This window comes from Dipodomys spectabilis, unplaced genomic scaffold (assembly GCF_019054845.1).
Source record: "Dipodomys spectabilis isolate Male_0828 unplaced genomic scaffold, ASM1905484v1 ptg000273l, whole genome shotgun sequence".
Lineage (NCBI taxonomy): Eukaryota > Metazoa > Chordata > Mammalia > Rodentia > Heteromyidae > Dipodomys > Dipodomys spectabilis.
Window position 1 is genome coordinate 5,676,429 of NW_024870950.1, and position 23,459 is coordinate 5,699,887.

The window sequence follows — 23,459 nt, forward strand, 5'->3', positions numbered from 1 at the left end:
ATTTAAAATGCATATGTTAAGCCTTACAACTTAAATTGTGATTTTGTTTTGTTGTGTGTGTGTGTGTGTGTATGTGTGTGCGTGTGTGTGTGTGCTAAGTCTATTCAAGTATTCTCTTGATCAGTGAAGGACAACCCTTATTTATTACCTAGAGGAATGGTATGTAAGTTGAGGTTTGAAATTTTAGTATTGGGACATTGGTTAAGTGGGCTGTTGTATAGTAAAGAGACTTTGAAGATACATGTAGGAAAAAGTAGTCTCCATTCAAATGAAAGTTAATTTTTTGGGGGAAAAAGAAAAGTGTCTCATGGACTTTCCTGCCTGGACTGGCTTTGAACCATTATCCTCAGATCTCAGCCTCCTGAGTAGCTAGGGTTACAGGCATGAGCCACAGGCACCCGGCTTGTACACTTACTTTTAAAAACTTAATAACAAGGGCTGGGAAGGTGGCTCAGTGATAGAGCGCTTGCCTTGCATGCAGAGGCCCTGGGTTCGATTCCTCAGCACCACTATAAGCAGAAAAAACTGAAGTGGCGCTGTGGCTCCACTGGTAGAACACTAGCCTTGAGCTGAAGAGCTGAGGGACAGTGCCCAGGCCCAGAGTTCAGGTCCCACGACCAGATCCAAAAAAACAAACAAAAAGATCTTGCTTCAAGTTCCCAGACAGCAAAATTACGAAGCCAGATTTCACAGCCAAGCAATCTAGTATTATCAGTCTTGCTTTTCAATTCTGGCAGACACAAGCATATAACAAAAGGCTGCTTTTTCTGCATTGGCTGCTTCATCAACAACCAAGTTCAGTTCTTCCAATACTTGTTTTCTACAATTCTTTTTTTTTTTAAAACGGACAATTCTATACGCTGTCTCAAATGCTTTGTGATTTGGCAGGACTATACTAACTAAATAACTTAGAAAATGCTATTTATACATGTGAGTTAAAACAAAAGAATAGATTTTTGTGCTGTATAAGGCTGAGTTGTAGTCCCTTTGCTGGTACTTATTAGCTCTGTGAATTTAAACAAGTCACTTACCTCTCCAAATTTTAGTCTCTCCATCCACAAGAATATTATCTACCTAAGAGTTTGCTGTAAAACTTAAATGTGATTTTTTTTCAATCTTAAAATTTGTATGTGACTTATATTCCTTTTCTTTCCTTTTCTTTTCTGTTTTTTGGTTGGTTGTGGGGCTTGAACTCTAGTCCTGGGTGCTGTCCCTGAGCTCTATAGCTCAAGACAAGCACCCTACCACTTGAGCCACAGCACTACTTCCACAACATTCCTTCCCAGGCTGGCTTTGAACCATGATCTTCAGATCTCCACCTCCTGGGTACCTAGGATTATAGGCGTGAGCCACCAGTGCCCAGCCTCATATTCCTTTTCTAATCAACAGAATTATACTAGATATTGCAATAAAAAGTAAAAAGAAAGTTAGTCAAATTAGTTTAAAATTTTTATTTAACCAATCTAAAATATCACTTTAACATATAAACACCATAAAAAATATGTTACATTTATACTAAGGCTTCCAAATAGTTTACACTGATAGCACATTTCATTCAACTCGTATACATTTTCATCAGAAACACTTGAACTATATGTTTCATGAAATTTACAACCAACAAAGTACATGTCCATTTTCAAGCTGTTTAAAATATAGGCAAATTTTTTCTAGTAACTGAATCAAATACTCAAAAAAAATTTCCAGCCAGATGCCGGTGGCTCATGCCTATAATCCTAGCTACTCAGGAGGCTGAGATCTGAGGATCTCGGTTCAAAGCCGGCCCGGGCAGGAAAGTCCGTGAGACTCTTATCTCCAAAAAACCACCAGAAAACCGGGAGTGGCACTGTAGCTCAAGTGGTAGAGCACTAGTCTTGAGCTGAAGAGCTGAGACAGTGCTCAGGCCCAGAGTTTAAGCCCCACGACCGACCAAAAAAAAAAAAAAAAAAAATTTCCTTTAATAATCACCTCAGTCGAACTAGCCACATTTCAGAAGATGAACTATGAAGCTCCTGACTACTATACAGCATAGCTCAGCTAAACAAATAACATGCATGTACCAAGTGGCTATAGCTGGTGCCAGTAGCTCATACTTTTAATCCTATTTAAGAAACTGAAATTTGAGGCTCACAGTTCAGAGCCAACCAGGTCAGGAAAGTTCTCTACCAAAAAGCTGAAAGTGGACATGTGGCTCAAGTGCTCTAGCCTCAAGTAAAAGAGCTCAGGGATAAGCCTCAGACCCTAAATTCAAGCCCTAGTATTAGCACAAAAATTAACTGCAGTCCACAATTAAATAAAAATGTCAGAATGAGAAGGTGGCTCAGTGGTAGAATGCTTGCTTTGCATACATGAGGCCCTGGGTTCAATTTCTCAGCACCACATAAGCAAAAAAAGCCAGAAGTGGTGCTGTGGCTCAAGTGGTAGAGTGCTAGCCTTTAGCTGAACAGCTGAGGCCCAGTACACAGGCCCAGAGTTCAGGCCCCAATGACTGACAAAAAAAAAAAAAGTCACTGTTATTTATACACCCGGGGTCAGATAATCTAAATAGGCACTTTTCATGGACACATTATGAAAGAAATAGGCAAACAATAAAAGTAATTTGGTACCCCAAATCATTGATACAGAGAGGGCAGTGAATCATGTTTCCTCAAACAAGAAAACACATAGCAGGGAGCTGTTGGCTCACACCAATAATCCTACCTACTCAGGAGGCTGAGATCTGAGGATCACAGTTCAAAGCCATCCCAGGCACAAAAGGCTGTGAGACTCTTAACTCCAATTAACCACTCAGAAAACTGGAAGTTGTACTGTGGCTCAAGTGGTAGAGTGCTTGCCTTGTGCTGAAGAGTTGAGGGACGTGCCTAGGCCCAGAGTTCAAGCCCCATGACCAACCAAAAAAAAAAAAAAAAAAAAAAAGGAAACACCATAATAGACTTAAATTATGAATCTTATCCCATTCACAAAATAGTTTTGTACCAAAATTTTAGTATCGGTTCTTTGGGCATATTCATACCTGGCAACTAAGAATTGTGTGTTTTAGCAAATAATTAAGTTCGAAAATACTCTCAAAATGCTACCAAGACAGACCTAAAAAGTACATTTTACTGTTATTTAATGTTATAGAAATGAATCTTTAAAATATATACATATGTAAATATTTTATAATATAAAATCTCCAAAGTCTTAAATCTACTCTAGGATTTCAAATTCAAATATCTGTAAGCCAGGCACCAGTGCCTCACACCTGTAATCCTAGCTACTCAGAAGGCTGAGATCTGAAAATAGCAGTTCAAAGCCAACCCAGCCAGGAAAGTCTGTGAGACTCTTATCTCCAATAAACTACTCAGAAAAGGCTGGAAGTGGAGCTGTGGCTCAAGTGGTAGAGCACTAGCCTTGAGCATAGAGAGGCTCAGTAACAACACATAGGCCCTTAGGTTCAAATCCAAAGACTAGCAAAAAAAAAAATTTTTTTAATGTTTGTAGTATAGACACAATGACTTATATCTATTACCCTAGCTACTTAGAAAGTAGAAATCAGGAGGCTCACACTACAAGGCTAGCCTAAGACACCAGTAAAACTAGGTATGGTGGTGTATGCCTGTTATCACAGACACTCCAAAAGAACACACTGGATGATCACAATCCAAGCCAGCCCAGGCAGAAATACAAGACATTATACAAACTAACTAAAAAAGGAACTAGAGGCATGGCTCAAGAGGTATACCATCTGCCTAGCAAATGCAAGACCCTTAGTTCACTACAAACAAAAAAAAAAGAGCTTGTTTTTAAAGAACTTAAATGTACTCTCTCCAAGATGTTAACAGTAGTTGTATCTGTATGGAGAAATTCAAGAATTTTAGTACACCACATTTATAACAATTAAAAATTTTTTAAAGAATTTTCTCTCACTAGGGTATCTTTTGTTTTTTTATATCTTATTTTAGGAAACATCAAATTTCTATTAATCTAACCTAATGTTTCTACCAAAACATCTGTTTGTTTTATATTATGTCATGCACTAACTGGATTACTACTAGGATCAAATTTTGATGTGGTAAAACCTTGTAACTTGAAACAGTACAGCTTTAGGCTTTATTTCTACTCCTATCTCTATAAGAATGAAAAATGAAATCCATATCAAGTTGCCTCTGTGTGTGTATGTATCCACATCAAGGGTATTAATTACTTTTCAATGAGTGCCTGGGCGCGCACACACACACACCTCTGTGTGTGTGTGCTCGTGTGTGTGTGTGTGTGTGTGTGTGTGTGTGTGTGCATGTGCACACGTGCACACGTGAATACCTGTCCTGGGGCTTGGATTTAGGACCTGGGTATTGTCCCTGGTTTGTTTTGTTCAAGGCTAGAGATCTACACTTCTGATCTATTTTGGTGGTTAATTGGAGATAGGGTCTCTAGGACATTCCTGCCTGGGCTGGCTTCAAATCCTCAGCTCTCAACCACTAGAGTAGCTGGGATTACATCCATGACCCACTGCCACCCAACACCTTACATGAAAAAAAGAAATTATTTTATGACTAATGTGAATGAATCCCTTATGACAATAATATCTAAAACCAAATATATGAAAGTTACATTAACAACTCATTTTTTCTTTAAGGAAACTGCTGTTTTCCTACCCATTATTCACATTTGTGTGTGTCTATGTGTGGCTAATTCTATAAGGCTTGAACTTGGCCTCACCCTATTTTTTAGTTTGTTGTTGTTGATTGGTCATGAGGCTCGAAATAGATCAGAAGTGTAGATCTCTAGCCTTGAACAAAACAAACCAGGGACAATACCCAGGTCCTAAATCCAAGCCCCAGGACTTGTATTCACGCGTGCACGTGTGCACATGCATGCACACACACACACACAAACACACGAACACACACACACACACAGGTATGTGTGTTCCTGAGTGCTCAAAGCTAGCACTTCACACTTTGAGCCACAGTTCCACTTCCGTTTTTCTGGTGGTTAATTGGAGATAAAGAGTGTCAGGAGCCAGATGCTGGTGGATCATGCCTGTAATCCTAGCTACTCAGGAGGCTGAGACCTGAGGATCGAAGTTCAAAGCCAGTCCATGCAGGAAAGTCTATGAGACTCTTATCTCCAATTAACCACCAGAAAACAGGAAGGGGCATTGTGGCTCAAGTGGTCAAACACTTGGCTTGAGCTGAAGAGTTGAGGGACAGCACCCAGGCCCAGATTTCAAGCTCCATGACCAACAACAACAATATCAGAAAGTGTCAGGAATTGTTCTGCCCTGGCTGGCTTTGATCTTAACCTCAGAGCTCAGCCTCCTAAGTAGCTAGGATTACAAGTGTCAACCACTGGTCTTGGCTAAAATCACATATTTATAAGGAGACTGATTGTATTCCCAACACCTAAAATGACCATAACACTAATTCAAGCTAATCTGTTAAGATTCAATCCTAATACTTTTATGTCTTGGGGCAGGAGATCTCCTTCCACTTAAGTTATTGAGCCTAAATAGATATGCCTCAAAAAAAATGACTTATCTTTGAAAAAAGAAATATATTTTTCTAGAAAGATGTATTTTCCTCCTTTGCAATGCTGCACATTTATTTTCTTTTAATTTTGCATTGAATTCCTTCAAGACTATTCAATATGGAATTTTCTTTTTTGGTTGTGGGAGTTGAACTCTGGGCCTGGGTGCTGTCCCTCAGCTCTTCAGCACAAAGCTAGCCCTCTACCATTTGAGCTACAGTGCCACTTCTGGTTTTTTCTGCCTATGTGGTACTAAGGAATCAAACCCAGGTCTTCATGCATGCAAGACAAGCACTCTATCACTGAGCCACCTTCCCAGTCCCAATATGTAATTCTTTTTTTTTTTTTTTGTCGGTCGTGGGGCTTGAACTCTGGGGCTGGGTGCTATACCTCAGCTCTTCAGCTCAAGGCTAGCGCTCTACCATTTGAGCCACAGTGCCTCTTCCTGTTTTCTGAGTGGTTTATTAGAGATAAGAGTCTCATAGACCTTTGTGCCCAGGCTGGCTTTGAACTGCGATGCTCAGATCTCAGCCTCCTGTGTAGCTATGATTATAGGCGTGAGCCACCAACTCCCAGCCCAATATGTAATTTTTTTGTTGGTTGTGAGGCTTGGACTCTGGACCTGGGCGCTGTTCCTCAGCTCTTCAGCTCAAGGCTAGCGCTCTACCATTGTGCCACAGTGCCACTTCCGGCTTTTTCTACTTTTGTGGTGCTGAGGAATCGAACCCTCATGCATGCAAGGCAAGCACTCTTACCACTCCACCTTCCCAGCCCCCCCAATATGTAATTCTTAAATAAATTTTTTCTATGTAACTTGAGAGTAGGGCTGGGATAGGAAAAGGTGGGGGAGAACGATGGAAGTGGTGACATTAAGAAGCATACTACTCATAACCTGACTTAGGGAATTGTAACTTTTTTGTACAACTACATATATCATCACCATCATCAACATATCTCCTTTAAAGAAAATAAAAATTGGGGCTGGGAATGGGGCTTAGTGGTAGAGTGCTTGCCTCACATGCATGAAGCCCCAGGTTCAATTCCTGAGTACCACATACACAGGAAAAACTGGAAGTGGCAGTGTGGCTCAAGTGGTAGAGTGCTAGAGAAAAACAAGCTCAGGGACAGTGCCCAGGCCCTGAGTTCAAGCCCCAGGACTGGCAAAAAGCAAAACAAAAACAAAAAATATATAAAAAATAAAAATCTAGACTAAAAAAAACTAATAAAAATTAACTGTATGCTGGTGGCTCACATCTGTACTCCTAGCTACTCAGGAAGCTGGGATCTGAGGATCAATAAACCACTAGAAGTTGCTCTGTGGCTCAAATGGTAGAGTGCTAGCCTTGAGCAAAAGAAGCTCAGGGACAGTGCCCAGGCCCCATGTTCAAGACTGACACTAAGAAGAAGAAAGAAGAATGAAGAAGAAAGAAGAAAAAGAAAAGGAAGAAGTAATTACAATAGGGGCTGGAAAGGTGGCTCAGTGGTAGAGTGCTTGCCTTGCATGCATGAGGCCCTGGGTTTGATTCCTCAGCATCACATAAACAGAGAAAGCCAGAAGTGGCGCTGTGGCTCAAGTGGTAGAGCGCTAGCCTTGAGCCAAAGAGCATAGGGAAAGTGCCCAGGCCCAGAGTTCAGGCCCCAGACAGACAAAAATAAGGGGGAAAAAAAAAAAGAACTCTGTCATAAGTTTTGCCATATCATATACTGTGCACAGAGGAAATAAATAAGAAAATATTTAGCAAACATTTTTCAAATGTACATTATAAGTCCAGGTCTTCTGGAAGAAGAAAGCTAGTTGTTATTACAAAAATCAAAAGAAAGCCGGGCGCTGGTGGCTCACACCTGTAATCCTAGCTACTCAGGAGGCTGAGATCTGAGGATCCCGGTTCAAAGCCAGCCCGGGCAGGAAAGTCCATGAGACTCTTATCTCCAATAAACTACTCAGAAAAGGCTGGAAGTGGCTCTGTGGGACAGTGCCCAAGCCCAGAGTTCAAGCCCCACAACCGACAAAAAAAAAAAAAATCAAAAGGATAGAAGAATGAAGCAGGGAAGGAAGGATAATGCAGGCAAGAATTCATTGTATGTGCCACAGAATTGAGAAATATAAGGGATGGGGTGAGTCGAAGTGGGGGTGAAGATGTTGAAGTGATGACACAGATTAAGAGACATTGTACGTATAAACTGTTAAAAGTCAAATAACTTAAATATACCTAAAATTAAGATAAGTAAGAGAAAGGGTGGGTTAGGAGAGGTGGGTAAGACTACTGAAAGGGATGACAGTGATCAAGATGCATTGTATTCATAAACTACTCTGGTGAGTGGCAACTCCTTTGTATAATTAAAACTAATAAAAAGCATTTTAAAAAGTGCATCCCTGCTATAAAAAGATTAATTCTTATTCAAGTTAAGACTGTTCTGGCTATGTTCGGCTTTGGTCCAGCCTACCTGTCCAAAGTGAGCAGGATAGCCCAGCATGTGCATATACAGTAGTTTTGCCACATTCCGACACCGGTATGTATTGTCTTCTTCTCTAAATGATGAACGAATGGCAGCACATTCTTTCTGGATCATTTCTCGTTCTTCAGCTTGGGTTCGGGCTGTCCGGATGGTCCGGATCAGCTCCCGTAATCTGATGGGGGCTGGCATCCTCTAGATATCAAAAGACATTAAATACAAATATTCACATTTTTTTGTTTCCAAACTATTTATACAACTTCCCATCTAAAAGCAGGAGTGAGCTTAAGAATATAAAGCTAATATAAAGCTTGCTAAGATTTAACAAATACATGCATGCAACTCTTCAACTAAGTATATTTCTGGAAACAAAAATGTCAAGTATGAAAGTAAGCAAAATAAGACATATATGTAAAGTCCATTACTAATAGGCAAATATCTTACGTGCTAACTGAACACTAATCTACGTAATCCTTAAAGCAACTAAAGTCAAGTATTTTGTTTAATTACTACTAAATTCAAGTATTTTAATTAAGTATCAGACTAATGTAATCATAGCTCAACTGAACAAAATATGAGTAACAAGTTAATTAATAAGTACCTGCCCAATAAGTTGTAGTCGTAATAAACTCACATATTTTGAAAATGAAATTAAGAAAAAGATAATAAATCTCAGGGGATAAAGGTATTTAAAGGTATTATTTTTAAAGTAAAATGATAAAGGACCTGTAACAACCAAAACCACCACAGAAAAAAAAAGGAAAATTTTCATCAAATTTCAAGTATTTCACAGTTACAGTCATGAAAGTTTACACCAGCACCTGGCATAAAAAAAATATCTTAGGGCTGGGAAAGTGGCTCAGTGGTAGAGTGCTTGCCTTGCATGCATGAGGCCCTGGGTTCAATTCCTCAGCACCACATATGCAAAAAGAAAAAAAGCCGGAAGTGGTGCTGTGGCTCAAGTGGTAGAGCACTAGCCTTGAGCTGAAGAGCTGAGGGACAGTGCCCAGGCCCAGAGTTCAGGCCCCATGACCGGACCCAAAAAAAAAAAAAAAAATCTTAACAAACATGAACAAAAAAATGAAAAAATTAACTCACATAGCCATGAATTAGGCTTATTTAAGAAAACATGCCGGGCACTGGTGGCTTACACCTGTAATCCTACCTACTCAGGATGCTGAGATCTGAGGATAGCGGTTCAAAGCCAACCAAGGAAGTAAAGTCCACGAAACTCTTATCTCCAATTAACCACGAGAAAACCGAACTGGCACTATTGCTCAAAGTAGTAGAGCACTAGCCTTCAGTGAAAGAGCTCAGAGACAGTGCCCAAGCCCAGAATTCAAGTCCCAAGACTAAAAAATATATATAAATAAATAAGGGGGAGGAAGAGGAGGAAGAGACCGAGGAGGAGAAAGAAGAAAAGGAGGGAGAAAGAGGAGGAGGAGGAAAATACATTCTAAAACCTATGTGAAAAAAGTTTTGTATTTACAGAAAATGAGTAGGCAGGCCCACTCCATTTCTCCTTTTTAATTCAACTATAAACCCTGGACAAAGCACATGCCATAAACCATTTAAGGATCTAAAAAGTAAATGACAGCAAGTGAGTTGGAAAAAGAATTATTTTAGTTCAACCAAACTGAACTGGCAAGACGTTATCATGTTTGCCTCCAGTAATGGCTAGCCTGGCAAAGGCAACCCAAAATCCAGAAGTATTGACTTGATACACAGAGAAGGAGCTTTAGCCGGGCGCTGGTGGCTCACATTTGTAATCCTAACTCCTTAGGAGGCTGAGATATGAGGATCACAATTCAAAGCCAGCTCAGGCAAGAAAGCTCATGAGACTCTTATCTCTAATAAACCACTCAGAAAACCGAAGTGGTGCTGTGGCTCAAGTGGTAGAGCGCTAGCCTTGAGCTGAACAGCTGAGGGGACAGCACCCAGGCCCAGAGTTTAAGTCCCACAACCAACAGAAACAAAAAAAGAGGAGCTCTAGGAAAAACACACTTTCTGGTCCCTAAGCATGAACAGGAAGGTCAAGAACAATGGGGAAATTCTCTCTGGACTTTTTGCCCACTCCTAGTCATAAGTAATAATGCAATAGTGGTGGCTATGTAGAAAGCAAAGACACTGACAGCCAGCCAGGCACATAAAAGAATCCAGGATGAGCTCTTCTCTAGCTCTTTTTTTTTTTTCTCTCTGGCCTCTCACTGCATGACAATGGGGTAAACTCACCAAAAGAAAAAGAAAAAAAAGTTCAACCTGCTCATTCCTATAATCCTAGCTACTCAGGAGGCTGAGATTTGAGGACTATGGTTCAAAGCCAGCCCAGGCAGGAAAGTCCATGAGTCTCTTACCTCCAATTAACCACCAAAAAGGTGGAAGTAGAGCTGCGGCTCAAGTGGTAAAGTGGCAGCCTTGAACAAACAAGCACAGGGACTAAGCCCAAACCTAGAGTTCAAGCTCCTGGACTGGCATTAAAAAGAAAAAAGTATATCTAGATAAGGAGCCACATGGTCCACTGATATCATGGCCAAGAGTTCTCATGAACCTGCAAAAGCCAAGGTAAAAACTTTATGTTCCAATCATCTAGAACTGGTGAGTCAATTAAGTTTTCCAGTGAACAGTAAAAATTAATCTGGGAGTAATAATAGGCTAGACTGGAAGGAAAAAGTAAGTATGACAGAGACAAACAGCCTAGGTGGCTATTCTAGGCCAAAAATCTTATGTTAGTTTTAACAAAGCCATGTATCACACACAGAAAGTATCTGGAAAAAGACCTATCTGAATACAAAAAGATTTGCACCTTCAGAAAAATGTACTTTAATATTCTAGGTCTCTAGATACTATCTCAAATAAAAGTTGAGCTGTTCATTTTTTAAATTAACAGACATGTTTGCACAAGTATCAAATTTTATAAAGTAAATTCTAAGGCATACTAAGTATGTAAATATGAACTGACATAGCACATTGTAAAGTAAAAAATAGAATGTTATGGAGATTTGTAGTTTTAACAAGCTAGTGATAAAACTTTGGAAATACTGAAGAACAGAGAAAAATAATGTGCAGGAATTTGTAAAATACATAATATTTACACAAACTATATTTAGACAAAATATATAATTACTTAGACGATTATAAATTAATGAATTAATTTCTAACTGAAAACTGTGGGTATATTTACAAGACACTGAATTTCAGGAAACAATAGTTTTTGTTAATTTGAGATTTAAAACCTAAAATGAGAGGGGCTGGGAAGGTGGCTCAGTGGTAGAGTGCTTGCCTTGCATGAATGAGGCCTTGGGTTCGATTCCTCAGCACCACATAAGAAGAAAAAGCCTGAAGTGGCTCTGTGGTTCAAGTGGTATTGTGCTAGACTTGAGCTGAAGAGCTGAGAGATAGCACCCAGGCCCAGAGTTCTGGCCCACTGACTGGCAAAAAAAAAACAAACTAAAACTAAAATCAGAGCCAGGCACCAGTAGCTCACACTGTAATCCTAGCTACTCAGGAGGCTGAGATCTAAGGACCAAAGTTCAAAGCCAGCTGGGCAGGAAAGGCCGTGAGACTCCAATAAACTACTCAGAAATCCAGGAGTGGCGCTGTAGCTCAAGTGGTAGAGTGCTAGCCTTGAGTTGAAGGGCTGAGGGACAGTGCACAGGCCCAGAGTTCAAGCCCCATGACCAACAAAAATAAAGTAAAATAAAATAAAAATTGTAGCAAAATAATAGTATCATGGTTCCTAGTTGTATTATGAAAAGTATTGAGCAGATAAAAGTACTTATTTTCAGAAAGGAACTATGACAAGCACCATAAAGATATGCCCTCCACAATAAACCCACTCCTAGGAATCTATTTTAGGGAAACAACTGAAGAAAAGCTTAAAGGCACATGTAGAAGATACATTATTTCTTTAGCACAAAGAAACAACATGATGATCTGAAATTGAAGAACTGCTTGATAACAGAGCATTTGAAACATTGACTTTCTATTATAATTCCACAGAAATACAAGGAAATAATTGTTATACACTAAGGACACATCTCATGATACAGCACTATATGGGCATTACTTATATTAAAACATACATAGATGGAAACAAGGTAAATGGCAAAAATTAAAAGAGTAATTGGGAGCTGGGAATGTGGCTTAGTGGTAGAGTGTTTGCATGCACACACACACATGCGCGCGCACACACACATGCGCGCGCACACACACATGCACACAAAGCTGGGGTACTGGGGCTCGCACCTTTAATCTTAGCTACTCAGGAGGCTGAGATCAGAGAATCATGGTTCAAACCCAGCAGAGCAGGAAAGTCCATGAGACTTATTTCTAATTAACCACCAGAAAACCAGAAGTGGAGCTGTGGCTCAAAGTGGTAGAGTGCTAGCCTTGAGCAGAAAACCTCAGGGACAGCTCCCACAACCAACCCCCACTCTCCTACCCTGCAAAAAAAAAAAAAAAGGATGTATTTATTTCTATCAGTTTTCCTTTCTAATATATCTTAGAAACTGGCTGTGGCAGAACTGATCTAGCTGGGGTATGGGTATTTTCCCATTGTCTATGTTTCAGTAGGTTTTATTTTGTGGGGAGAGAGTTGAAAGGAGAGTGTACACCTATTTTTCCCTTCAGTATAAATAAATATGTTTACAGGGGCTGGGAAGGTGGCTCAGTGGTAGAGTGATTGCTTTGTATGTATGAGGCCCTGGGCTTGATTCCTCAGCACCACATAAGCAGTAAAAGCCAGAACGGGCACTGTGGCTCAACTGGTAGAGTACTAACCTTGAGCTGAAGAGCTGAGGGACAGCGCCCAGGCCCAGAGTTCAGGCCCCAAGACTGACCAAAAACAAAAAAAAGAAATATGTTCACAGAAGGAAAATTATCAATAAAGGGGAACTCAAGAGTTAACACAGTATTATTTCAGTTAGAGCTAAAATATAAAGATAAATATATTGGAGAGACAAACATGGCTGTGGTACAAAGTTCTTTCATCAGATCCACTTAGTTTAGAATGCAACAAAACTCAAGATCAACTTTATATGCTCTAGTTCAGGCTCAAGGTACAATTTCCTAATTATTAGTCCCTATCTCAAGTACCTCAACTCCCTAGTACATCCACATAGGAAATGGTGTGCTGAGGAAAGTAGACACAGGAAAAGCACTGCTCTGAATCATCCCTAGATGATCTACCAAAACTGAATTTCTGGATCTTCAAGACTAAAGACTAAGCTACAGAATGCCTCACCACATTCAGATACCACCACACCCTATCTAGGTAGTTAGCTGTCATTTTTTTTTTTTTTTTTTTTTTGTCGGTCATGGGGCTTGAACTCTGGGCCTGGGCGCTGTCCCTCAGCTCTTCAGCTCAGGGCGAGGGCTCTACCACTAGAGCTACAGCGCCACTTCCGGTTTTCTAGTGGTTTATTGGAGATAGGAGTCTCACGGTCTTTCCTGCCCTGGCTGGCTTTGAACCGCGATCCTCAGATCTCAGCCTCCCGAGTAGCTAGGATTACAGGTGTGAGCCACTGGCGCCTGGCTTAGCTGTCATTCTTGTAAGAAGACCTAAGTTCATTTCTCCCTAAAATGCCACAGAAATTAGAGAAATTTTCCTTTGTGCCTTATTATTCACAACCAGAACAGGATACAGTAATATATGTCTGTAATCCCAGGACCTGGGAGACTGAGGCAGGAGGATCTTAAATGCAAGGCTAGCCTAATTATATAGCAAAATTAATTAAAAAAAAAAACAAAAAAAAACAGCTGGGTACTGGTCCCTCATACCTGTAATCCAAGCTGAGATCTAAGGATCGTGGTTTTAAGCCAGCCCCAGCAGGAAAGTCTATGAGACTCTTGTCTCCAACTAATCAACAGAAAAAGCCAGAAGTGGTGCTATAGTTCAAATGGTAGAGTACTAGCCTTCAGCAAAACAAGCTTAGGGAACAACACCCAGGCCCAGAGTTCAAGGCCCAGGTCCAGCAAATAAAAAAAAAAAAGGAGGAGGTAGAGGAGGAGGAGGAGGAGGAAGAAGAGGAGGAGGAAGAAGAAGAGAAGGAGGAAGAAGGAAAAAGGAAGAAGAAAGAAGAAGCCAGATAAGAAAGTCCATGAAACTCTTTTTTTTTTTTTTTTTTTGGATGGGGGGTCCGGTCGTGGGGCCTGAACTCTGGGCCTGGGTGCTGAGGAATCGAACCCAGGGCCTCATGCATGCAAGGCATGCGTTCTACTACTGAGCCACCTTCCCAGCCCTGAAACTCTTATCTACAATTAACCACACAGAAAATAGAGCTGTGGCTCAAACTGATCGACAACTGGCCTTGAGCAAAAAGCTCAGGGACAAAGCCAGGCACTGGTGGCTCACACATGTACTGTAATTCTAGTTACTCAGGAGGCTGAGGTCTGAGGATCCTGGTTTGAATCCAGCCCAGGAAGAAAAGTCTATGAGATGCTTATCTCCAATAAACTACTCAGAAAAAAGCTGGAAGTGGTGCTGTGGTTGAAGAAGTATTAGACTAGCCTTCAGCAAATAAGCAACTCTCAGGAACAGCAGCCAGACCCTGAGTTCAAGTCCACTATCCGCCCGCCCCCTCAAAAAGAATGAAACCAGCACAGGTGGCTCATGCCTGTAATCCTAGCTTCTCAGAAAGCTTAGATCCAAGGATCGCAGTTTGAAACCAGCCCAGGCAGGAAAAGTCCATGAGGCACTCGTCTCCAATTAACTATCTAAAAAAGCTGTTAGTGGAACTATGGTTCAAGTGGTAGAGTGCCAGTCTTGAGCAAAAAAGCCCAGGGACAGCACCCAGGCCCTGAGTTCAAGTTCCAGGACTAAAACAAAAACAAAAGAATGAGTAAAGCAAAATTATATATAAGCTTTCAGACTTAAGAAAATGTCATTCATCCTACAAAGCTTATATAAGGGCATTTTTGTAAGATGACAAGTTTAATTATTAGAGATTTTTAATACTAAGAAAACAACTTTCCCCTAACATATACTTCATGAAGCTAAGTTCTGTCAATTCTGGATACACAGGGAGTGGAGGGACGTTGTCCACAGAATATTTAACATAGACGATGCTTATTTTTTTAAACCATGCTTGATATTAGCTAGCTACAGAGAGGCAAAGGCTCATTGACAAAGGTGTCAAAATAAAATACTTGAGAAAGTATATCTTAGTAGGGTAACTAAACTTGAACTTAGTCCCTAACTTCAAGCCCCAGGATAGATACATGCACACACACACACACACAATGTCTTTAGATTTTGTTCACTTACTACAATGTATATTTTTTTGTGCCAGTAATGGGGTTTGAAGTCTAGGCTTGGACTCTTTAGCACAAGGCTAGTGTTCTACCACTTAAGCCAATGTTTCACTTCCAGCATTTGATTCTTAATTGGAGATAAGATTCTCATGGACCTGTCCTATCCTGGCTGACTTCAAACCAAGACCCTAAAATCTTAGCTCCTTTGTAGCTAGGATTACACTAGCATCCAGCACTTTTTTACCATATTACTTTATAGATTAATAAGGTAAATAAAAATATCTTAGAATAATAAAAGTGTATGTTTCAAACACAGAACGTTAGTCGATAACAAATCAATGAATTCACAATGTTTCCAACACTGGGAAAAATATCACCAAAGACAGGTAAGACTTTTATTATAATGAACCTAATGAATTACTTAACAGATATCCCAAAGAAAGATGATGGAAAGGGCAAATATCTTTGTTGTTACATAAAGCTTCTGCTGCGTAAATCACAAGAAAAAGTTAATGTCATTTTTTGAATTAAACATTTACATGTTCTAATATTTTTAAAGTTATGGAGATTAAGGTCTCTTGTTTATGAAATCTGAAGAGAAACCTCACTGCTATCAGCTCCACAGCCATAAGTGAATGACCTGCAACAGGTTCCCAGAACCCCCAACCAGGCTCCTGACTGCTTCTGGCTCTCACGTGGACAACTTACCCATGTTACAGTACTTGAACAGTCAGTCCATACTGTTTTCACCCAGAACCTTTATTCTGCTAAATAACACTAAGTAACAGGCACTGTACTGTGTATAATGATACCATAAATTTAACAGGTCTGGTTAAATTTATGGACAACTCAAAAATTATTAAAAAGTGTTCTGTCCCTTTGCCTGGAGAAAAAAAGTGCTACACTCCTGCCCATAGGGCAGAAAAGGAAGAATAGGTTCTCTAATCAGAAGAGAAAAAGAAAAGCATTCCAACTATCTGCAAAACTATGCTCATTGTACACAATAAGAAAGAACACGATGTAATCAAAAAGAGCCAAAGTACAGTGTTAAAAATAACATGGAAAAATGGCAGTGATACCCAATTATAAGATATTTTCTTAAATAATCACCACCCTGGAAAAAGTTTTTTTAAGCAAAATACATAGCCAATGCTCTCACTGGTGGTGAAAAATACACATTTAAAAATAATTTTCTTTTCATAGAAAAGAGTGATTTATGAGGAAAGGGGAATTCCACCTCTAGGTTGAGGTGTACAGTTCAAAAAAGAACTGGCTGCCTAAACAGGAACAATAGACCCAAAGAGTGAGGCAGGTAGTTCAGTTAGATTTTTCCCTTCAATAACTGAACCAAAAACTAACCTTTTACAACCCTGAAGCAATATTTTCATACTTTTGTACAGTTTTCAAAGTTTTTAAAATATGGGAAGGAAACCAAACCTTTCATGAAGACATTCCTAAAAAGCATCTCTCCTCTTCTTAGCTTGAAACTGAACAATTTCTCAACAGTGAGGACAGTTAATAGTTTCACTAGCTTGAGCTGTAAAAACACTACTAGTAAATCCTTTTTTGAATTATATAGCAATTTACAGAAGTTACCTTCTATGCCCAAATAGTGTACACAAAAGGCTTATTAAAAAGGAGAGAAAGGGCTGGGAAGGTGGCTCAGTGGTACAGTGCTTGCCTTGCATGCATGAGGCCCTCTGGGTTTGATTCCTCAGCACCACATAAGCAGAAAAAGCCCGAAGTGGCGCTATGGCTCAAGTGGTAGAGTGCTAGCGTTGAGCTGAAGAGCTGAGGGACAGCACCTAGGCCCAGAGTTCAGGTACCATGACTGACCAAAAAAAAAAAAAAAAAAAGGGGAGAGGAAGATGAAGAAGATGATCTGAGATCACATCTTGCTCCTATTTGCTACACTCAGGCACCCATAATGTAAACCTGGAAATCAGACAAGCTAAAAAGCCTAGAAGGCTCAGTACAACAGGAATGAATACAAGGGGAAACAAGAGAGCTGGAGTTAGCAAAGTTACTGCCTATCAGGTTACATGGGGACTTTAATACACAAAGAAGGAAAAAACTACTTGCCTCTAAGGTTGTCTTTTATTCATGCAACAGGTGTCACATGTATTTTCTCCATCTTCAAAGAACTGATTTTTGTCCTAAATCTATTTCAAATTTTTTCACTGATCACACTTCTAGCAATTTTGTTTGACCTGAGTAAGCTTTTAAAACAAAAACAAAAACAAAAAAAACCTGTGTATAACTCCATATAAATAATAACAAAATAATTTTTAAGCAAAGGCAAAACTTCCAAGCACCTAGTGAAAAAAAAATTCTCATTTCAATCACCTTAACCTAAACTTTGATCTTTAATATCAAAATGTTAGCTAATGCTGATTCAACAAGTGTGCTAGTATGGGTTGTTTTAACTACTGTTTTTTTTCCCCTAACTTCTGGACCCTGCAAAATTTGACAGGTTTGGGGCTGGGAAAGTGGCTCAGTGGTAGAGTGCTTGCGTTGCATGTATGAAGCCCTGGGTTTGATTCCTCAGCACCACATAAGCAGAAAAAGCCAGAAGTGACACTGTGGCTCAAGTGGTAGAGCTGAAGAGCTGAGGGACAGCACCCAGGCCCAGAGTTCTGGTTCCACGAGTGGGGGAAATAAAAAAAAAAAATTGACAGGTTTGTTCTAGCACCCTGAACTTATGTCAAATTAAGTTTTGTGCTACTCCTTCACTGAAGAAGCATAAAAGTATTTTCAAGGAAATATACCTACTTCCTCCTTTTCCTTTTCTCATTCCTTATTTTATGAAATTAAAATTTTACACACAACCAAAAAAAGAACTGGAAAATTCCTAATACATTTTGACAACAATATGATTTTTGACAAATATCAGCTTATTTATATAAATCTACATATTATCTTAGTTTTAAAACTGCTTGCTATTTAATATTATCCTGCATAAAAAACAATAAGGCCAGGTGTAATGGCAGAGACCCACAATCCCAGCTCTCAAGGGGTTGAAACAACAGGAACATTGACTTCAAGGTTACTTGATGAGACCTTGTTTCCAAAAGGGAGAGAGAGAGGGAGGAAAGGGAAAGAAATGACCGGGGAAAACAAAACCTGGATAAGAGAAGTTCACAAGCAAGAACTGGGAACAGGTAAATACTGATTGCTCAGGCCTGTAATCCTAGCTACTCAGGGGGCTAAAATCTGGAGATCATGGTTCAAAGCCAGCCCAGGCAAAAAAGTCTATGAGACTTATCTCCAAATAACCAGCAAAAACCTGGAAGTGGAGTTGTAACTCCAGTGGTAGGAGAGAAAATGGCAAATGAGAACAAGAGGCCCTGTGTTCAAGGCTCAGTACTGGCAAAGGAAAAAAAAAAATAACCACACAAGCACACACAAAAAAACTGCAAACAACTCATAAAGAAATGTCACATTGGGGCTGGAAAGGTGGCTCAGTGGTAGAGTGCTTGCCTTGCATGCATGAGGCCCTAGGTTCGATTCCTCAGCACCTCAGAAAAAAGCCAGAAGTGGAGTTGTGGCGCAAGTGGTAGAGTGCTAGCCTTGAGCTGAAGAGCTGAGGAGCGCCCAGGCCCAGAGTTCAGTCCCCAGGACCGACCAAAAAAAAAAAGAAAAGAAAAGAAAGAAATGCCACCTTAAGCTGGGCATCAGTAATCCTAGCTACTAAGGAGGCTAAGATCTGAGGATTATGGTCCAAAGCCAGTCCGGGCAGGAAAGTCCACGAGACTGATCTATAATAACCACTAGAAAACTGGAAGTGGTGCTGTGGCTCAAGTGGTAGAGCACACACGCCTTGAGTTGAAAAGCTGAGGGACAGTGCCCAGACTCAGAGTTCAAGCCCCATGACCGAGAGACAGACCAACAGACACAGACAGACAGACAGACAGACAGACAGACACACACACACACACACACACACACACACATCTTGACTTTTTGTTTAACACTGATTTTTAAAATCCCCCTCCCCACCCTTTTTTTTTTTTTTTTTTTTTGCCAGTGGCTTACATCTGTAATCCTACCTAGGACACTGAGATCAGCAAAATCTTGGTTCCAGGCCAGCTCAGGCAAGTAATCTGTCTCAAGTAATACAAAGCTGGGAATGGTGTTATCATCCCAGTTACTTGGAAAAATAAGTTGCAGGACAGCAATCCAGGGAGCCCCAGATATAATAAGACCCCAATCTCAAAAAATGACCAATTCAATCTGGGCCCAGTGGTATATACCTTCATCCCAGCTACATGGGAGGCTTAAATCAAGAGGACCAAAATGCCAGGCCAGGAAAAAAAAAAGTTCTTCAGACTCCCAACTCAACAGAAAAAGCTGAGTGTAATGTGTGCCTGTTATTGCAACTATTTTGGGAGGCATGGCACAAACAGTAGGGCTTCTTCCCTAGGAAAACACAAGCCCTTAAGTAAAAACTCTAATACTGCACACACACACACACACACACACACACACACACAGAGAATAAATTATATTGCATGCATTTGTCAGGGGTAGTAGTGGCATAGCTCAAGTGGCACAGTGCCTACCTAGCAAACTTGAGGCCCTGAGTCCAAGTCCCACAAGGACAAAATGAGAAGAAAAAAAAAAAAGACACTGCTCTGTTTCATGGAGCTAGTAGAAAGATAAAAAGAGACAGCACATGAGAAATGGTCTACAATTACAAAGTATTATGTATGAAAATATCAAAGTGAAACCTTTCTGTTCATTTATGAGGATAAATATTTTTGTCCCAATTAATGGATGTAGCTCAAGATGGAGTGCTTGCCTGGTATTCCAAAAGCCCTGGTTTCATCCTCAGAAAGGGAAAGAGGAAAAAGAAAAAAAAAGAAAAAGAAAAGGAGTATGCTAAACATTAATGTTAATTTCAACACCAATTTCCAACAGCCTTAAGCGAAGCAGACATTCACATATGTGCTGATTAATGTTATGGCAGAAAGGATACAATCCCACAGGTGAACTGCAAACCACTTAAGAATGAATGGCGGAAGTGGTGCTGTGGCTCAAGCAGTAGAGCGCTCGCCTTGAGCTGAAGAGCACAGCCGACAGTGCCCAAGCCCAGAGTTCAAGCCCCATGACCGACAAAAAAAAAAAAAAAAAAAGAATGAATGGCATTCAAATATCAGTATATAATACCACAATATAAACTGACTTAACTATCACCTATAGCTATCTAATAGATCCTATTTGCAAAACATAATTCAGAAACACATTTTCAGTAGTAAACAACAGTAGATTCTTAGTAAGTGAGCACAGCTCAAGCAATCAGTGTTTGACAGTCTTTTAAACAAAAAAGAAAATTGCACAGCTTTAAAGTAATACACTCACAGAATACCTAAATAGTACCTGCCATAGTTTTGAAAGATCTCCTTAAAAAAGAACACAAGAGTATTTATACTAAAAACATTGTCTTGAGAATACTATATGGCCTGCACAAGAACTTCTAGTCTCATTTCAATACCTTGATAAGAATAATGAATCTATAAATGGTTTACAGGTATTAGAAAGTATGACTCGATTCAAGTTGTAAATTTAAATTCTAATAATCATTTAATAATCATTTTTCAGATGTAAAATCCAGCTGAAGTGAAATAAAGGTTGATTCAACCATACTCACTTAAACTTGAAATGTAGGAAATTAATCAGTGAATTACTGTGAAATAGTTCTTATTCAAACATACTGGACTGAAGAATAAAAGTGGTATTATGAGTATCTTGCAGATCTATACTTCTCAAACCAAAACTTAAAAGTATATGTTGTCTGACAGGTACTATGGACAACATTGTAAATAAATACTTAAAATCTAACGAGCTCAAGAAAAACCAACATCCGAAGTCAGTGCAGGTATTTTTAGAATCAGTCGGCAGAAATCATTACTGTACAAACACCTGAAAGTTCGGATCGCTAAGAAATCATTCAGTCTTTGCTTCTGTTAAGTAATCCCTATAGCAACCAAAAAAGTTACTCTCCTACCTACGTCGGATTAATGTTCTTTCTTCACAGGTCCCCATGCTCAGGGATACATAACACCTCAAAAATATACAAAATTTCCAGTAAGTACCCAAAGGTCAATGTTCAACACAGAAATGGCATACAAATAGAAGACATTTAACACCCCCCTCCTTCCCACATATTCAAAAAGAAAGTCATTTATTCTGCTTTCTCTACACCTTGACTTTTGTTGGAAGTACATTCTGAGCGGGTGGATCGACAGTCTCCTACACCAAACCCTAACACGGAAGCATAGCCAACCAGACTCTGCCAGGCAATCAGGAAGATCCAGAGAATTACTAGAAACTGAAGTCCGCCGGACAAAGAGTTTGGGAAGAAGGGAGAACATTGTAGTCGCAAGTGAGTTTTAAAGCGGGGGGGGGGGGGGGGGGGGGGGGAGAGTGGAGGAAGAGAGAGGGAAAATTGGGAAAGAAGTTAGTTGGCAAGGTGAGAGAGAGGGAGGCGAGGCCGATGTCCGGTTTGAGTAGGCATTGCAGGGGCAGGAGATGTGGAAACGTTGAGAGTTCTGGGACAGCCCTGACCCAAGTAACACCCCACAAGAACGCAGGCAACGTGGCTCAGGGAGGACACGCGGGGCAGTGGGGCCCGCCCCGCTAATTCCTAGGTCCCCTGAATGAGCTATCGAAGGAGGATCGCAGCCCGAGAAAGTCAATGGGTTCAAGGAGGCCTGCCACCGGCCGGGCAACGCCACCGCAGGGAAACGCTGCTGCGGACAGAAGCTCTGGAATTCGGGCCTCGGCTCGGCCCTCTGGAAGTCCCGGCAACCCCTGGGGGGCTCCGGGGCCCCTCCTGGCCCAACCTGGGTCCGGTGTCTTCTCGCCCCCCACAAGCTGGGACCGGACCTCTGGGACTGACAGGGAGCTTCCGGCCGTAAGCTCCCAGCCGCAGCGGAGGGAGGCGGGGGGGTAAAAGAAACCATACGTTCCCCGCGCCGCGAGTGACACTCACCGGCCCGAAACCTCGACTGAAACCAGCAGCTTCGGGGGCGGCGGCAGCAGTGGCAGCAGGAACCGAACATCCAAAATGGCGGCTCCCTCGGCCTCACCACCGCTACCGCAGGCGGAGGGATCCTCGGGAGGAAGGGAGTGTTTAACTTCACACACCACCGTAGACACTTCCGTCACTAGCGCGCTCTTCGGGTCGATCCCGCGCCTCTCTCAGACTGCAACTTTTAGCGCCTCCGCCTTCAGATTTACTCAAGAACTCGGACCCCGCCGAGGACTATTTGCCAAGGAGGAAGCGACTGCCCCTTGGCAGGGCGACGCAGAGCGGGGCGAGAATCGGGGCTGTCACTGATGACGCGAGACGCGGCTGCCGAGTCACCGCTACGAGGAGTCTGAGCAACAAACTTCCGGTCGTCCCCGGAGTCGAACGAAACACTTTGGTTCCGCTTGGAGGGTGGAGCGTTGGACTACCCGGAAGCGGTGGTGCCACCTGAGTGGGGCAGGGCTATTCGAGGGGGCGGGGATATGCAAAATAGAGGAGGAAGTCCTAGAGGAGAGGCAGGTGGGAGAGGGGATCGGAGCCCCGGGCTGAACCGGTCTTAGGCTGATCTCCAAGTCGGTCCAGTCACCTTTGAGACCTCACCTTTCTGTTTAACTTCAGAAACGTGCTCCAAGTGGTCTCTGATCCTAGGTTTTTATGGTACCTTTGCAACAACTCTTAATAGAGAGAATGGATTCCAAACTCAAGTTCCACCCTTTGTGTGTTGGACAAAGTCTCTTAAAATACACCCAGGCCTCAGATTTGGAATCATGATAGCTAAAAACCCTTTCAGAATGGTGTCTCTCTGACTCCGGGAACGGATCTGAGCCAAAGCAAGTTGAACCACACAGTTCCTGCCTTGATAAATAATTACTAGCCTGTGCCTGGAGTCTTTTCCATGTGAATGCAAAGAGGTCCTTGATGTCTCCAGAAAGGTGACCTAGCTAGATTAAAGTCCTCCAGATAGATTGGCAACAAAATATTCCCAACAGTGAATAAAACATAGCCCCAATCTGGATGCCAAAGAGAACTGAACTAAAACAAATCTTGAGTTTAGGAGCCCGAGATCCTAAAAGAAAGTTGCACTCTTCTTTCTTTCTTTTCTTTCTTTCTTTCTTCCCCTCTCCCCCTCCCCTCTCTCTCTTTTGCCAGGGCTTAAACTCAGGACTTGGGAGCTGTCCTTGAGCCTCTTTGTGCTTAAGGCTAGCCCTCTACC

At 41.2% G+C, this 23,459-nt stretch overlaps 1 protein-coding gene across 2 annotated transcripts in view; it reads right to left on the reverse strand.

Moving 5' to 3' along the window:
- The window catches only part of Ap1g1 (adaptor related protein complex 1 subunit gamma 1), a 79,370-nt gene extending 56,837 nt beyond the window's left edge, over positions 1-22,533 (reverse strand). Inside the window, exons 1-2 of one of the 2 annotated variants that reach the window (XM_042700679.1) lie at positions 22,208-22,533; positions 7,954-8,157 (exon numbers count right to left, since the gene is read on the reverse strand). In XM_042700679.1, coding sequence (XP_042556613.1) covers positions 7,954-8,154 — 201 coding nt within the window. In that variant the 5' untranslated portion in view covers positions 8,155-8,157; positions 22,208-22,533. The remainder of the gene's footprint in view (positions 1-7,953; positions 8,158-22,207) is intronic. The other variant, XM_042700681.1, reaches the window with a different exon arrangement.
- Positions 22,534-23,459: the final 926 nt, after the last annotated feature.